An 18,652-nucleotide genomic window follows, 5' to 3' on the forward strand; every position below is an offset into this window, starting at 1 on the left:
TGATATTGTTCCCATGCAACCCCCCGTCCCCCAAATTCCTCCGCTGACCATGTCGTTTTGGTCATGGGTTTAGAAGATGCAGTCTAAAATTCTTTGGTGAATTTCTGCAGTGCATCTTGTGATATTGTACACTGCTGCTACTGAGTGTCAATTGTGGAGGGAGTGGATGCCTGTGGATGTAGTGCCAATCAAGTGGGCCACTTTGTCTGGGATGGTGTCAAGCTTCTTGTGTTGTTGAAGCTGCACTCATCCAGGCAATGGGGAGTATTTCATCAGTCTCCTGCCTTGTAGATGGTTGACAGGCTTTGGGGAGTTAGTAGCTGAGTTACTCACCATAATTTTCCAGCTTCCAACCTGCTTTCGTAACCACTGTGCTTATGTTGCGAGTCCAGTTGAGTTTCTCATCAGATTGTTGATAGTGGGGGATTCAGTGATGGTAACACCATTGAATGTCAAGGGGCGGTGGTCAGATTGTCTGTTATTGGAGATGGTCATTGCCTGGCATTTGTGTCGCGTGAATATTACTTGCCACTTGTCAGCCCAAGCCTGGATATTGTCCAGATCTAGATGAGGAGGAACTTCTTCTCTAAGAGGATAGCAACTGTGTGGAATTCTTTACTGCAGAGAGCTGTTGAAGATGGTTCAGTAGAATATTGAAGGCTGAGATAGATTTTTAATCAGTAAGGATTCAATGGATCTGGGAGAAGGCAGGCAAGTTGAACATAGAACATAGAACATTACAGCGCAATACAGGCCCTTTGGCCCTCGATGTTGCGCCGACCTGTGAAACCAATCTGAAGCCCATCTAACCTAAACTATTCCATTATCATCCATATGTTTATCCAATGACCATTTAAATGCTCTTAAAGTTGGCAAGTCTACTACTTTTGCAGGCAGGGCATTCCACGCCCTTACTACTCCCTAAGTAAAGAACCTACCTCTGACATCTGTCCTATATCTATCACCCCTCAATTTAAAACTATGTCCCCTCGTGCTAGCCATCACCATCCGAGGAAAAAGGCTCCCATTGTCCACCCTATCTAATCCTCCGATCATCTTGTATGTCTCTATTAAGTCACCTCTTAACCTTCTTCTCTCTAACGAAAACAGCCTCAAGTCCCTCAGCCTTTCCTCATAAGACCTTCCCTCCATATCAGGCAACATCCTGGTAAATCTCCTCTGCACCCTTTCCAATGCTTCCACATCCTTCCTATAATGCGGCGACCAGAACTGTACGCAATACTCCAAGTGCGGCCGCACCAGAGTTTTGTACAGCTGCAACATGACCTCATGGCTCCGAAACTCAATCCCTCTACCAATAAAACCTAACATACCGTACACCTTCTTAACAACGCTATCAACCTGGGTGGCAGCTTTCAGTGATCTATGCACATGGACACCGAGATCTCTCTGCTCATCCACACAATGAAGATGATCATATAAGCCTTGATCTCATTGAATGACGGAGCAGACTTGATTGGTTGAATGGCCTACTTTTGTCTTATGATCTTATGGTGATGAGTAATAGGTTGAAACTTTGTTTTTCTGGGTGCTTTAAGATTTTTATAGCAACATTTTATCTATTTTATCTCGATATCTTGTTTTTGTCTTTTATGTTATAACTGTCTGTTCTGTTGTTATATGAAAACCTGCATCCTCATGAGAGTATGTTTCAGTGAGTAATCTTTCAGGCCAGATTTACTCTGGGATGTGACTTGTCCAGTGGCACTGTCAGCTGAGATCTTAACAATTCTTTGAAATTGGTAAAAATTGAGAGCTTGTTGGTAAAATCTTCCATTTTCGTTGGGCATCTCATCTACTTGCTTGAGTAGTGGCAAGACACCCAAGCAGACTATTCTGAGCAACGTCTCAAGTATCCTCCTCCATTCGGGCAGTTTAGCAAGCAGCAGCAGTCCTTTCTGAGAAATTAAGTCTCTGGGGGCAGAAGCCCAGCCCAGTAAAAAGGCCAATCAGAGAGAACATTAAAGATGGACTGGTAAATTGCAAGTGATAATCATACAAAATACACAGCAGGCATATACTATCTCCAAGATGAAAATCTCGCCATCTCTGCTTTGACGGTCAGTGACATTGCCATCACTGAAACCCCCACCATCAACATCTTGAGGTCTAGTATTTACCAGACATTTACTGAGCTGCCATGATGGCAAGACCAAGTGAAAGTCTAGGAATTCTGTAGCAAGTAGCTCCCCTCTGACAGCTACCCCAAAACCGAACTCTAACTGTAAGATACGTGTATGATGGAATACTCTTCACATGCTTGGATGAATGCAGCTCTAACAACATTCAAGAAGTTCAGATTCACCTTCCACAATGTAATGTGCTTCAAAAAACAGGTTAGAGGCTTCATCAGAACTGAGGAAAGGTAGGCATATTACAAGGTTTGAACAAGTGAATTGGCAAAGGGGAGAGGAAGAGAACAAAGGATAATCTCATGGGTGAAGATATTAATTAACAAATGATTTTATGGTAATGGCTAAACTAAATAAAAGTTGTGTACAAGTTGGATATATGGCTTCAAAGCAACTGTCTGAATGCAAGACGAAAGAATGAAGAAAGAAATAAGAAAATCGAAGCAGCAACAAAAATAATCAAGATAAAGGTAGAGGTTTTGATGTAAAACTGTTGCATTCAGTGTTGACTCAATTTATGAGGTCTTTGGCAATGAATATTTCTATTGTCCTGGAAAGTCACATTCTCTTGCAGCACAGGAACTGGATAATCTCCCAGAAGCTTTGTCTTTAGTGGAAGATCCTGTGCTGAACATATAACCTCCCAATCCTTCCTACTCCTCAACTCCTACCCTGACCTCCTGATGTACTGGGTTCTGTTCTTCCTGTGGAATATCTCATTTGTGATTGCTACTGACTTGAAATCTGATGATCATGCAATCATTGCCAACTTCAGCCTTTCTTAACCTCATACGCTAATCACTTCTCCATTCATGAAATTGGCCTTGATCAGGATTATCACAGTCCAGGGGCATGAAAACTTCCGACAATGCCTGAGCACTTACTGTTTGCTGTTCTGACCCACGTAATGCTTAAATGGCACTGGCTTTCCAATGGCCAAGTCCCCGTCTACTCTATTTACCCCTTTCTAGGTCCATGGTAATTTCTTAGAGTTGAGTGACAGTCACCCTATATATGCCTTCTTTCACCTGTTTGCAATAAGCAATATGTAAAATCTGTGTGCTTCCATGAAAATATCCACAAATCCTGTTAATGAACTCTTAATGACCTCCTTAAACACTTTAATTAGCCTTAATTCAAGGATTGTAGGGTTGATTAACATGACTAGTGCTGGAAATGGTGTCATGAAACATGCATGCCAGCCAGTGCTGGTATTTCTGGAACCATTCTCTTCTTTTACTGCCTTCAATGTAACTAGAAAATTCAGCCCAAAGGTCAGTCATCACCTATAGAGAAAATATGCAGTATCATTTTGAGTGTAGACCTTTCATCAGCACTGAACCTGAAATATTCATTTATCTTCCCTCTTGCATGGAAGCAGAACAAGTTCTGTTGTTTCTGACATTTTATGGAACCTTTTTAAATTTACAGTATTCAATGCTTTTTTTCCCATTAAGGACCTATTAGAAGGAGGTGTATAAAGATGCAAAGTTACCTTGAAAGCAGAATGGAAATAATATAGTTTACTTGGAGGGGGTGCAATTCGTGTCATCCCTCATAAAGAGTTTGGTGTTAGAGGGCATTTAATCAGGCTAGAGAGTGCTGTGTGGATACTCTGCTGCCTTTCCACTTCGACTGATGAAGTCCATATGTGGGGAGCATGACAACTCAACAAACAAGTCGCAGCAGGACTGCTTGCAGGGTCCCATGGTTGTGGTGGGTTCAGTGGTGCGGTGTGGGAGGGGCCTTCTTTCAAAGCCATCCGTCTTTGCATTGAGGGATTTGGTATCAGGAAGGTGAGGTCCATTGACAGAAACACCCCTTCCAATTTCACTTGACCTGAGGCCTGGGATCCATTGACAATACCGGGGCTCAGCTGGTTGTTGTACTGGCTGCATTGGCAGCTTTTGCCAGATGCTACCAAGAAAGGTCTGCTACTGCCTAGGTAACTGCTTGTCAGCCTTCTGTAAAAGAGGTAATGTGGGCTCTCGTTGGCTGTCCAGCCAGCCGTTGAGGCCCTTGTCACTTTCATTAAATACAGCCGCATCTTCAGAAAATAGGTTCCACATCAGGGGGTTAAAGTACAGAATTGTTTTATGGTCTTGCAGCTTTTAACAACATTAGACTTGCATTAAAATTTATCCTGCCCCCTCAGAACCAAGGTGAGTAATTACAAATATTGTGAAACACATAGAAACATAGGAAATAGAAGCAGGAGTAGTCTATTTGACCCCTTGAGCCTACCCCACCATTCAATATGGTTGTGACTAATCATCGAGCTCAATATCCTAATCCTGCCATCTCCCCAGATCTATTGATCACTTATTCGCAAGAACCGTTTCCTTCTTGAAAGCACATCATGTTCTGGCCTCATCCACTTTCTGTGGTAGTGAATTCCACAGGCTCACCATCCTCTGGGTGAAGAAATTTCTCCTTGTCTCAGTCCTGAAAGGTTTATTTCTTATCCTTAATCAATGACCCCTGGTTTTGGATTTCCCACCATCAGGAACCTGCTTCCTGTATCTACTTTTGTCTAGTCCTGTTAAAATTTTACAGGTTTCTGTGAGATACCCCCTCATTCTTCAAAACTCCAAGGAATACAGTCCCAACCAACTAAATCTAATTGAGTGGAGGTGATGGTCTAGTGGAATTATTGTTAGATTATTAGTCCAGAGAGCCTGGTCATGTTCTGGGAACCTGGGTTTGAATCCTGCCAAGGTACCTGGTAGAATTTGAATTCAAAAGATATCGGGATTGTTGGAAAAACCCATGTGATTCACTAATGCCCATTAGGGAAAGGAAATTGTTGTTCTTATTTGGTCTGACCTCCATGTGACTCTAGACCCATATCAATGTGGTTGACACTGGTAATAAAAGCTGTCCTGGCCTTTGACATCCACATCCTGTGAATGAACAAAAAAAAAAGCCTCTCCTGTTATGGTCAGTCATGCCATCCCAGGAAGCAATTTGGGAAGTCTTCATTGTACAAGAACATCCTTCCTCAGAATATTTTTTATTCATTTATGGGATGTAGGTGTCACTAGCTGGACCAATATTATTGTTCATCCCCAACTCCCCAGAGGGCAGTTAAGAGTCAACCACATTGTTATATGTCTGGAGTCATGTGTAGACCAGACCAGGTAAGAATGGCAGATTTCCTTCCCTGAAGGACATTAGTGAACCAGATTGTTTTCTTTCCTGACAATTGGCAATGGTTTCATGGTCATTACCAAACTTTTATTTCAGATTATTATTAAATTCAAATTCCACCATGGCAGGATTCAAACCCACGTCCACAGAACATTGCCTGGGTCTCTAGATTACAGGTAGTTCTCCAATAACGCGATAGTTACGTTCTTGTGTGACCTGTAGAAAATTGGCAAGAACATCGCGTTCTAGGAAAATCGCTATAGAAAATCGCTATACCTGCACAGCAGAGAGTTCACTTTGTCTAAACAGCATCCACTATTCATTAATTGTGTCACCTACCCTTTAAAGGGATAGATACCAAAACAGTGCACAATATTTCAGGTGTGGTTTCACCAATGTCATGTTGCAGCAAGACATCCTTGTTCCAGTAGTCGAATCCTCTTGCTATGAAGGCCAACAATAAATTTGCCTTCTTTACTGCCTAACTGAGCACTTATTTCTAATTATTTATATGACTACGTAGAATCACAGAAGTTTATCACACTGGGAAAGATCAATCATGTCTGAAGAGATGCTCAATTTAGTCCCAACCTTTTCCCTATAATCTTGCAAATTAGTTCTCTTCGAGTACATGTATAGGTTTAACAGTGCTATTTGCTTTTGTTTCATAGAGGAAGAGAGATCTTTAAAGGCAAATGACAGAAATTTCAATATGAAATTCCATTATGTGGTGAGTAGACTTAAACCTTTGAATTTTGAAAGCACATCCTCGATGTGGGTTGTTGTATTGAATAGTTTGGCATTGAACTGAGAAAATGCAAGGTATGATATCTCGTACACTGGCAGTAAAATAATGGGTAAAAATATAATATTCCATGATTTCCAAAATAACCAGAAATCGATCAGTCTCAGGCTTGAATATGCTCAGTGACTGAGCATCCACAAATCTCTGGGGTGTAGAACTCCAAATGAACACAATTCTTTGAGTGAACAAAATTCATCAATTCAGTTTTAAAGCGCTGATTCCTCACTCCACACTCTAAACACCACAGCTAGGAAATCATCCTCCCAGTAAATAATCTATCAGTCCCTTATCAATTTTATATATTTCAGTGAGGTCACGTCTCACAACCTGTGACCTGATCTCCTGGGAAGTGACTACCTCCTCAATGCTAAATGGATCCCAACAAATGGTGAATCCATGCAGTTACAGGGAAATTGCAGCAATGGGGTAAGTATCCTGATTGAGGCCTTAATTGGTCTGCCCACCCTCGTGAGCCAAGTTATGCATTAGCAACTGTAACCATTGCCCAGAGATGGAACAGCTTTTTATTCAGGGAGTGAGTGGAGCATTCGAATTGAGCTTTCTGCTGCTTTGCTAGCCCAATGCAGGCTTCAAATCTATCTTCATGAGGCTGGGCACACTCAGCCCATATTTGTTCATTTATTTATACAGAGACAACAAAGCTAAATCTTATTTTTACAAGCATTATATAGATAAGAAATAATAATTGATCAACTCTATAATAGGATAGGCAAAAACTGTTGTAAGATTTCTGTCAATAATTTATAACAAAAATAAGGCATTCATTTGTTTGTTTGAAGGTCCTCCCTTATATTTTATTACTGTGCATAAGAATAAATAAACAAAATAATCTCTCCACTTTTCTATAGTTGTTAAATGACATTGTATGCAGCCTCCACAGGAACATTGAACTTATTGTGAGATACTATAATTTGAAATGTTTGTATTTGCATTATTTATTTTCACACACTTAACAAAACTTGTTTTTCTTTTCAGAACAATCGAATTAAAACGTCCAAATATAACATTTTCACATTCTTGCCAATCAACTTGTTTGAACAGTTCCAACGAATTGCCAATGCTTATTTTTTATTTTTACTTGTTTTACAGGTAAGAATTCAACTACACCTGTGTTTGTGCTTTTGGTTTGGTATTGATTTTTTGCCAGTCACGTTTTCTGTTCATTTCTGTCTTAAATGTGCAACCACTTATTTGGAGGTGATGACTTCTGGTCCTAGGTTCATACGCGGAAGAAACCATGCATCGACCCTGTCAAGTCCTTGAAGAATCTTGTATGTTTCAATAGGATCACATGTCATTCTTCTAAATTCCAATGAATACAGGCCCAGCCTACTCAACCTCTCCTCATAAGAAAATCCTTCCATACCTGGTATCAGTCTAGTGAACCTTCTGTAGATTGCCTCCAATGTAACTATATCTTTCCTTAGATAAGGGGTCCACAACTGTTCATAATATTCCAGCTGTGTATTGACACAGTCACCTACTTTTGCTTCTGCAAGGTGCTTCAACTGCAGCTTGAATTGACTGTGGGGCAAACTGTTGCTTTTTTTGATGCGGAATAGCCACAACCTTTTGGTACTTGAGCCTACTGGGATTTGGCACATTCGGGGCCATTTGTTTCAGTGCAGGTGCTACCTTAGTCACTAAAACCTCAAACAGCATTGTTGTCATTGTTGAGGGCTTTGAGGATCTGCCTTCAACTATTGAAGTGCCTTATGAGGGGCTCCCTTTGGCTTCAACCTGGCATTCCATGCCATTTCAGGTCCTATATGTGTTTCCTCAGTTGACTAGATTAATTTATCTCCAAGAGCTCCATCTTGCCTACTCATTGTTCCATCGATCTCATGAATGGTGCTACGTTGTGGAAGTCTCTGTACAGTCCTTGCATTCACTTGGGGCTACTCCACATGTGTCTCCAAGAGGGTCACCTCTCAGTGCCTCTCATTTTCTAAATGGAGGAGACCATGCAGTCAAATGCTGTAGAAATTTCGCTCTTAATGGCATGGATGGACTTCTCCAAGGTTTCGGCAAAAGATTGACCTGCCTTTGGAAACTCCCATCAGAAGGTCATGTGTTTGATGCCGCAACTGAAACATCAGTAGTTTTGCTGATGATACTCAAGGCTCACCATTTACATGATGATGAACATTACTATGCCTTCCCTCTTAAGTACTTGTAACTCTTCCTGCCTTGATTATTTCCAATGTTGCATGTGTGCACTGTGCACCAAGTTGTGACATCTGTTTTGTTTGCACAGCAACTATTGAGCAAATGTCTGTACTCGTGCAGGTTCTGTTGGAATAAAGTACCCTACTGTCTTGTGATACTATTGTGTGCTCTGATCTTTCCATTGTAGATGGAGTGCTCATCTCTTACTTGGTGCTGTACCTTTTGGGGGAAGGTGGTAGCAAAGAGTTCAAAGTATTTTATGCTTTTGTAGTTTGAGTGTTTTTTAGTATTTTGAAAACGCTGTTCTGTCATCCAAGTGCAGCTTTCACCTATCACTGACCATGAGGTTTGAGCACATGTGATCTATCCACCTCAATATGGATGTTGGTGCTTGGTGTGGTCCATGCATGGATTAACCACTTGGCTTCACATTTCACAGATGCCTCTTAATCCATGCTGTGTTTTATTTGTCTCTTAGCACCACTCACCTTTTCAGGTAGAATTAAAACGCTTCCTGTACTGATAAGTGACAAGTAACGTATGGGTTTCGTCTGACTGACAGGGCGTGATGATACTGCAGAGGTCTATGCTAGAGTCTCAATATTTTGTAATTTACATCAATGGCTTGGATGAGGGGAGTGAAGGCATGGTATTTCAACTGAACAAAATAAGTGACAGCCATTGCTGGTAATTCCTCAGAGCAATGTTCTGACCAGTCAGAATCAACCTGCCTACTTTAAAATTTCAACAGAGCCTGGCAGTTAACTGAAATCAACATATTTTGGTGGGTTTGTCAAGACAACTCCTCTATCAATCTCAGTCCATTTGACAATCAGTCAGCAAGGTCCTCTCGTGTGTATTTAAATATTGGTTTTTTCATTGAATTGGTATTCTTGCAAATATCCTCAATGAATTCATGACAATAAAACATTGACAGAAATGTATCTTTTTTAGCAAAAATTGAAAATGTTATGACCTGATCCCCGGTGAGCATTCCTAAATTTGTTATGTTTTCAGGTGAGATATCCCAAACTCTTAAGCTCCCAGTTGAGGACGGGTGAACCATTGTGTTTGCAAGATACCAAATAAAGAATTATCAAAGCAGTTCCAAATAAAACAGTCGTATCAATTTATTCTCATTTCAGTGGCTCAAATGTTTAATGAATTATCATGAAGGGATCATGCTGTACTAATTTACCAGCGCCCAAATTAATCATAGTACAGTCAAATCTGATGCTGAATAGATTATTTACCTAGAATTTGTGTGTAATATGACTCTAATGTAATTACTTTTTAAAAATTCAAGCAACTTCAGCTACTGACTATCATTTGTTACACTTCGGTGCTTCCACAGCAGAAAAAGTAATTCCTCTTTTAACAGTTATTTGCAAGATATTTTTATTATTTACTTTGGATGTATTAAATGTACTGCATTTACTTCTTTCAGCTTATTCCACAAGTATCATCTCTGTCTTGGTATACCACAGTTGTACCCTTAATGCTGGTGTTGATAATAACGGCAGTGAAAGATGCCATTGATGATTATGTAAGTTCTTTTTACAATTCAATATCTTGATTTACTTTGTGAAAATAACCTCCATGTTCAGTGATTTGGCTGAATTTCATTTACAAATCTATTGGAAGTTCAGCTACGTAAATACTGTTTTCTAAGAGTTTCATGGCTTTTCAGCTGAAGGAACATAGATTTTACACCACAGAAACTACCCATAAGAACAAGGCAAAGAATTGCAGATGCTGAAGATCTGAAACAAAAACAGAAATTGCTGGAGAAGCTCAGCAGGTCTGGCAACATGTTTCAAGTCCAGTGACCCATTTTTCGCTGGACTTGAAGTGTTAACTCTGCTTTCTCACCACAGATGCTGCTGGATCTACTGAGCATCTCCAGCTCTTTCTGTTTTTGTTACTGAAACTGGCAATTTGGATTTTAAAACTTCATTCAACCCTACTAATTCTGTTAGCATATCCTTCCAATCAATCTTTCCTTCTGTATTTTTAAAATAATTAGCTTCCCTATAAAAACATCTATGCTATTCATCTCAATAATACATAGTATCCATTTGGAGCAAGTTCCATATTCTAGCTACTGTCTGAATAAATAAATTCCTCCTTAGATTCATTATTGATTACCTTGTATTTTGATGTTCCCCCACTGGAGAAACATCTGCACTATCTGTAGGATTTGCAGTCCTGCCACATCTAGTCTTGAGTAGTGGTGGGCAATTAAACTGTTCATTAGAGGAGGAGACTCCACAAATATACCCATCCTCAATAATGTGTTGCCCAGCATATCAAAACAAAAATTAAAGCTGAAGCATTTGCAAAAATCTTCAGCCGGAAGCACCAAGCGGATGGTCAGTCTCGACCTTCTCCTGAGGTCCTCAGTATCACAGATGGTAGTCTTCAACCAATTTAGTTCACTATTTGTGGTGTTAAGAAACAGTTGGTGGCACTGGAACTGCGCAACCTATGAGCCGTGACAATATTCTGGCAATTGTACTGAAGACTTTGCTCCAGAACTTGCCGCGCCACTAGCCAAGCTGTTCCAGTATGCCTACAACATGGGTACCAACATGATCATGTAGAAAATTGTTCAGGTATTCCCTGTACAAGAAAAGCAGGTCAAATTCAACCCAGCCAATTACTACTTCATTAGTCCACTCTTGATAATCAGTAAAGGCATGGAAGTATCACCAGTAGTGCTGTCAAGTCGCACCTCAGCAATAACCTGCTCAGTCATACCCAGATTGGGTTCCACCAGGGCCACTAAGCTCATGACTTCATTATAGCCTTGTTTCAACATGGACAAAAGAGCTGAATTCCAAAAGTGAGATGAGAATGACTGTCTTGACCAAGTATGGCATCTAGGAGCTCTAGCAAAACTGAAGCGAATGGAAATCAGGGGGAAACCTCTCTGGTTGGAATCATACCTGGCACAAAGAAGAATGATTGCAGTGGTTGGAGATGAGTAATTTCAGCTCCAGGTCATCTCTGCAGGAGTTCCTCAGGTTAGTGTTTTTAGCCCAACTATCTTCAGCTAGTTTACCTTCCTTCCATCTGAAGACTGTGCAGTGTTCAGCACTATTTATGACTCTCCAGATGTTGAAATAGTTCATGCCCAAATGTACCAAGACCTGGACAATTTCCAGGCTTGGGCTAACAAGTGGCAAGTAACATTCATGCCACACAACTGCCTGGTAATATACCAATACCATACTAACAAGAGAGAATTTAACTATCCAGATTGGTAGTGGATCACAAGAAAAGGTATTTGTGGAATGTCTATGACATGGGTTTTTGGAGCAGCTTGTGGTGGAGCCCACTAGGGAACAGGCAATTCTGGATTAGTGATGTGTAGTGAGGCAGACTTAGTAAGGGAGCTCAGGGTGAAGGAACCCTGAGGAGGCAGTGACCATAATATGATAGAATTTACTCTGCAATTTGAGAGGGAGAATCTGGAATCAGATGTAATGGTATTACAGTTGAATAAAGACAACTACAGAGGCATGAGGAAGAGCTGACCAGAATTGACTAGGAGAGGAGGGTAGCAGGAAAGACAGTGGAATAGCAGTGGCAGGGATTTCTGGGAGTAATTCGGGAGACACTGCAAAAATTCATCCCTAGGAAAAAGAAGCATTCCAGAGGGAGGATGATGCAACTGAGGCTGACAAGGGAAGTCAGGGACAGCATAAAAGTAACAGAAAGCATATAATACAGTGAAGGGCAGCGGGAAACCAGGGAATTGGGAAGCCTACAAAAACCAACAGAAGACAACTAAAGAAGAAATAAGGAAGAAGAAGATTAAATATGAGGGTAAGCTAGCCTGTAATATAAAAGAAGATTACAAGAGTTTCTTTAGATATATAAAGGGTAAAACAGAGGCAAAAGGAGACATTGGGCTGCTGGAAAATGATGCTGGAGAAGCAATAATGGGGAACACAGAAATGGCAGAGCAACTGACCAAGTACTTTGTGTCAGTCTTCGCAGCAGAAGACATGTGTAACATCCCAAAAATTCAAGAGAGTCGGTGGGGGCAGAGGTGAGTATGGTTACCATCACCAAGGAGAAGCTGCCAGAAAAAATGAATGGCCCAAAGGTGGATAAATCACCAGAACCAGATGGACTACTCCCCAGATTTCTGATGGAGATAGCTGAAGAGATAGTAAGAGGCATTAGTGGTGATCTTTCAGGAAGTGCTGCAGTCAGGGAGGGTCCCAGAGGACTGGAAAATTGATAATGTAACCCCCGTTTAAGAAGGGGGTAAGGCAAAAGACGAGAAATTACAGGTCGATTAGCCTGACCTTTGGTTGTTGATAAGATTTTGGAGTCCATTGTGAAGGATGAGATTTCTGAATACTTGGAAGTGCATGGTAAAACAAGGCAAAGTCAGCATGATTTCATCAAGGGGAGGTTATGCCTGACAAATCTGTTAGAATTGTTTGAGTAGGTAATGAGCAGGTTAGACAAAGGAGAACCAATGAATGTTAATTACTTGGACTTCTAGAAGGCCTTTGACAAGGTTTTGCACAGGAGGCTGCTCAGTAAGATAAGGGCCCATAATGTTAGAGGCAAGGTACTAGCATGGATAGAAGATTGCTTTCTGGCAGGGAGCCAGAGTGGGGAGAAAATGGTCCTTCTCGGGATGGCAGCCGGCGATTAATGGAGTTTGGCAAGGGTCAGTTTTGGGACCACAACTTTTCACATTATATGTTAATGATCTAGGTGAAGGAACTGAGGGCATTCTGGCTAAGTTTGAAGATGATATAAAGATAGGTGGAGAGACAGATAGTACCGAGGAGGCGGGGAGGCTGAAGAAGAATTTAGACAGGTTAGGAAAGGGGCAAAGAAGTAGCAGATGGAATGCAACGTGGTAGGAAGAACAGGGGCATAGACTGTTTTCTAAGTGGGGAGGAAATTCTGAAATTTGAAGTGCAAAGAGACTTGGGAGTCCTAGTCCAGGATTTTCTGAAGGTAAACTTGCAGGTTGAGTCGGTAGTTAGGAAGGCAAATGCAATGTTTGCATTTATATCAAGAGAACTAGAATTCAAATGCAGGGATGTACTTCTGAGGCTTTATGCGGCTTTGTCAGACCATGTTTAGACCATTGTGAGCAATTTTGGGCCCTGTATCTCAGGAAGGATGTACTGGCCCTGGAGCGGGTCCAGAGAAGGTTCACGGGAATGATTCCAGGGATGACAGGCTTAACATATGAGGAGCGTTTGAGGACTCTTAGTCTATACTCAATGGAGTTTAGAAGGAAGAGGGGGCATCTATTTGAAACATACAGAATACTGAAAGGCCTGAATAGAGTGGACATTGGGAAGATGATACAAAGATAGGTGATCTAGGTCAGGGACTAGGTCAGATGGAACGTTTGGTCGGCACAGACGAGTTGCACCACAGGGTCTGTTTTAAATTTATAAAATGGGCAGCTCAGTGGTTAGAATTGCTGTCTCACAGCACCAGCAACCCGGGCTCAATCCCACCCTCGGGTGACTGTCTGTGTGGAGTTTGCACATTCTCCCCGTGTCTGTGTGTGTTTCCTCCGGGTGCTCTGGTTTCCTCCCACAGTCCAAAGACGTGCAGGTTAGTTGAATTGGCCGTGCTAAATTGCTCAGAGTGTTCAGGGATGTGTCGATTAGGTGGGTTACAGGGGGATGGGTCTGGGTGGGATACTCTGAGGTTCAGTGTGGACTTGTTGGGCCGAAGGGCCTGTTTCCACACTGTATGTGGAATTCTATGATTCTATTCTATGAAGATGTTTCCTTTAGCAGGAGAATCTAGATCCCGAGGGCACAGTCATAGCGTGAAGGGAAGACCCTTCAGAATGGAGATGCGGAGAAACTTCTTGCCAGAGTGTGATAAATCTGTGGAATTCATTGCCGCAGAAGGCTATGGAGGCCAGGTCATTGAGAATATTTAAGATAGAGGTAGATAGGTTTTTGATTTTTAAGGGGATCAAAGCTTATGAGGAGAAGGTGGGAGAATGGGGTTGAGAAACTTATCAGCCATGATTGAATGTTGAAGCAGACTCAATGGGCTGAATGGCCTAATTTCTGCTCCTATGTCTTATGGTCTTTTGTGCCCTGACATTCATTGACGTTATTATCAGCGAACCCCCGCCCATTATCAACATCCCAGAAGCTGAACTGGACCAACCATTAAATATTGTGGCTACAACAGCAAGTGAGATGCTAGGTGTCATGCAGCAATTAACACAATTTGTGACTCTCCACACCTTGTCAGCCACCTGCAAGGCACATGGCAGGAATATGTCTGGAAGAGTGCAGCTCCAACAATGCTCAAGAAGCTTGACACCATCCAAGACAAAATAATCTATTTGATTGGTACCACATCTACAAACATTCAGTCCCTCCACCTCAAATGCTCAGTTGCAGCAAGGTGTACTATCAATATAATGCTCTGCAGAAATTCACCAAGGTTCCTTAGCACATTCGAAATTCATGGCCACTACTGTCTATAAGGACAAGAGGAACAGGTACATCCACCATCTACAATTACCCCTCCAAGCCTCTCACTGGCCTGACTTGAAAGTATATTGTCACTCCCTCTGACTCAAAATCCTGGAACTCCCTCTGTAACAGCATTGTGGATGTACCTGCACCTGATGGACTGCTGTAGTTCAAAAAGACAGCTCACCAGCACTACCTTTTCAACGGCAACTATGGATGAGCAATAAATGCTAATTTAGCCGGTGATGCCCACATCCTGTGAGTGAATGAAAAAAACTACACCTATGATATCAAAGTTCACGTATTTTAAAGACCTTTAATAAGTGACTCCTCACTCTTCATTTTTTTAAAAGAGAAACCCTAGCCTTTTCAGTTTTTCTTCATAGGTATCATTCCAATTTCAATATTATCCTTATCTCAGGAAGCTTATCTTTTACTTGTGGACAATGGACTGAAAATGAGAAAAATGGACACCGCTTTATAAAGGGGAGAATAGAAGGATTTGTGTGCACTTTTGGAAAAACAAGTGAAGCTAACCGTTCCATTAGAAGCAATGTTACTTCTGGGATTATTATATCCATTAAAATGGGCACCTGAGAGATTCTTTTGATTGACTTTTCAATTGGCACCAGTTGTTGTGGATTCAGGATAGCTCAGCATGACAACAAGTCTCTGACTGGTCAGTTTGCAGTTTAACACAGTCTATGTGAGGGAAGTGAGAGAGAAGCAAAGAGAATTCAAGAAGAGAACTGCATCAATCTTTCTGTCACCCCTTTCTCTGTAAAGTTGCTCTCTCTGATTTTCTGGTGTGAGCACGGAAAAAAAAATACTTTGGGAAATGCTGAAAGAAATGGTTTTAAAGCACAACAAAAACCAGAAAAACTCCGGGCTCAAGCAAGCACCAGTGAGCTAAAGACTGATCATCATTGTCTGGAAAACATCAGTATATTGTTTGAAGAAAGGAAAAGGATTGTGAAATCAATTCATCTAGTTTTATGATATTGGACTGGTGTGACAGAATTGCGTTCCTCAGACTTCTTTTCCTCGACTCATAATATTTACTTTTTTCTCTTTGTGTGCCGTTGAGTGTGCAGATGTGTGAATTTTAAAGAATTTGAGAAGTTTTTTTAAAGTTACATCAATAAAGATCCTGTTCATTCACATTTTTAAAAAAATTAAGCGTGTTACAGTAAACAGAGTTCTTTTTATTGTGACTGAGGAAATCCTTGTGTGTTTTATTTTTTGGATAGCAGTCAGTGAGTTAGAGTCAGCAGCAAATCATGATTCACGTAGTTTCATTAAATCTTCACATTTGTTGCGACTCTGGGAATTAGTGGGCTTGAGTTCAAATGCACTATCCTAGTGATTTTTGATACTTGTAAATCTTTCTTGTGCTTTCTCCAGTACCTCTACATTCTTAGGGTAGATGAGCAGAAGCATATCTGTGAAACTTCACTCCCTGTGTATTTTAGGAAAAATAGACCCTGAAGTTATTCAATTTCTAAATAATAGTAGAGGCTGAAGCCTCTAATTAAAATAATTAAAACATTATTTTAATTTCTTACAAACAAATGTTTGATAAGCATAAGCTTGCACTGCGACGTTAAAATTCATCATATAATTTTGATTCAGTTTCATAACCCATAACAGTTGTCGCTTAATTCAATAATGAAGCATTTGTGGTTAGCTCGAAGGTCAGAATTGTATTTTGATGGATCCACGCACAGCCAGGTAGCTGGTTGAAGATCAGGAACCTTTGTTTTTGTCAGCAGGTTTTACGCTGGTTCTTTAATTCAGCCATAGCATTAGCTCTCATTTCTGGAATTCCTGACCAATTACAGAAGGCACATGTACTGACAACCTATACTCTGTGAATGAAGACTGTCAATTTAAAGGGACCCAACACAGGTCAGAATGTTTGCAGGGAACCTTATTTGTGAAGGCTAGCTGTGGCAAAGACAGAAAGAAAACTTGCGAAGTCTTATTATGGTGGAGGCAGCAAGGACTAGTGGAGATGTACTCCTTCCTGTTGGACAGGAGAAGGAAGTCAGCCAGCCAAACTATACAAGTGTGGTTGGGAAGTTGCAGTTGCTGTGAGAAGTAAAGGTTTGCTGGCCAGAACCTGGATACGGCATTAGAAAAGGTTTAAAGACCTCATTAATGACCTGCATATGTCTATTTAAAGTGTAAGTCAGCTTCAACTTGTTCATACAATCCACAGTAATGATTAACAAAACTGATATGTTTTGACCATAGTTCAAAATTCTCAAAATACAAACCAAAGAAAGGGGTAATAATACTGTGATGCTTCAGTCAAACTGCACTTTGTGTATTCTGTTCAAGTCTGGTTGTTGAGAAGTAAGTGTTAGTAAAGTGTTATAGACACTACAGAGTAGAACCGTGAGGCTAATTGGGTACCAAGGAAAAAAAGGATGACCTGTTAAGCTTGTCTGGAAGGCACTGAAAATGAGTTGAAAATGTTACATAAGATTAAGAACTACAAATATATAACTGTTAAAAGGTAACTTTGAAAATGATATGTCGAAGTATTTCATCACTTGGAAAGGTAACTAAACATAGCAAGAGAATCAGGGACTCCAATGTTGGATTAAACAACTGGGGTTGGATGCAAGGTTATTTTGTATGGACAAATTAACATGGTTTGAATGAAATTCCTCATCTGTAAATATCTTAAGATCACATGACTGCTTGTGCCATGAGTACTCCATCTCATTTAGACATTTAGGATGTAAAGCCACTTGTACCTATTAATTTTTATTCACTTTAGTGTGCGTTTGCTTACTTTGGGTGTTAGTCTTGATTTGGGATGGAACCCTTTCCTTCAGCCAAAAGGTATTTGGTTTGAATTCCACCTGGAGAAGTAAGTATATAGTGTTGACTGGTATTTTAGTGCTGAACTGTGCGAGTATCAGAGGTTCTGTTTTTCAGTTGGACGTCCTATCTGCCTGTTGAGCTGTAATCAAAATATATGAAAATAAGAACATGGCTAGCCTGCTGACAAACATTAATATTTAATGACCAATTATACAATCAACTATTTAATCACTCTGCAAGGACCCTGCTTTGGCTGTCACTTTGAACTACATTGCAAAAGAAATGTTGCTTGTTAAGTACTTAACTGGTTTTGACCTGATGGTAAAGCTTTCAACCACCTATACGCAAAACTTAGGAATGTCTTTCCTAAATCCTTCCATTTTTCTACTTCTCTCTCCGTTAAAAAAAATCATAAATCCATCACTTATTCAAGCTTTAGCTCATTCTACTTAATCTGCAATTAGCTGATTTGAGGGCTCCATATTCATAGAATTTGGGAGACTATAAGAGGCCCTGGGATGAATGAGTGATGATTTGCCAGGAGTTTGTACTAGACTGGAATAGGGCCACAGTGGCCCTAGGGATGAGTCATAAATTGGCATTAATTTGGCACAGGTTCTGTAAGGCACCATTGGGGTTGGGTGGAAGGGCATGGGTTGACATGAAAAACATGAAGGCCATTGGGGTGGTTGCAGAAGGTGTGTGTGAGAGGTGTGAGCTAGAGGGCCTAATATTTAATACCGCAATAGTGGCAAATTCCCGTTTAACTGATGCGGGCCTTTAAACAATCGCCTTGGCACTCGTCAACCCCTGTGACAGTCTTTCAGCTCCAGCTAAGTGTTATAGATCCAATTCTATCCTGGCTCTAGCCCCAATTCCAGAGCCAAATAACACCTTTTGAGGCATTTTTGCCTGAAGCAGTTGTTCTGTGCCAAGAACTTTCCTCACTCCAGCCACCTGTTTCTGAATTGGGAAACCTTGATGTCTGTTTATCATGAGATAACAAGGTGTGGAGCTGGATGAACACA

At 40.8% G+C, this 18,652-nt stretch overlaps 1 protein-coding gene across 1 annotated transcript in view; it reads left to right on the forward strand.

Moving 5' to 3' along the window:
• The window catches only part of atp8b5b (ATPase phospholipid transporting 8B5b), a 253,067-nt gene that overhangs the window by 45,042 nt on the left and 189,373 nt on the right, over positions 1 to 18,652 (forward strand). The window contains exons 3-5 of the mRNA XM_048600294.1: positions 5,975 to 6,033; positions 7,105 to 7,218; positions 9,746 to 9,844. Coding sequence (XP_048456251.1) covers positions 5,975 to 6,033; positions 7,105 to 7,218; positions 9,746 to 9,844 — 272 coding nt within the window. The remainder of the gene's footprint in view (positions 1 to 5,974; positions 6,034 to 7,104; positions 7,219 to 9,745; positions 9,845 to 18,652) is intronic.

Source organism: Rhincodon typus, chromosome 1, assembly GCF_021869965.1.
Source record: "Rhincodon typus isolate 14 chromosome 1, sRhiTyp1.1, whole genome shotgun sequence".
NCBI classification, from domain to species: domain Eukaryota; kingdom Metazoa; phylum Chordata; class Chondrichthyes; order Orectolobiformes; family Rhincodontidae; genus Rhincodon; species Rhincodon typus.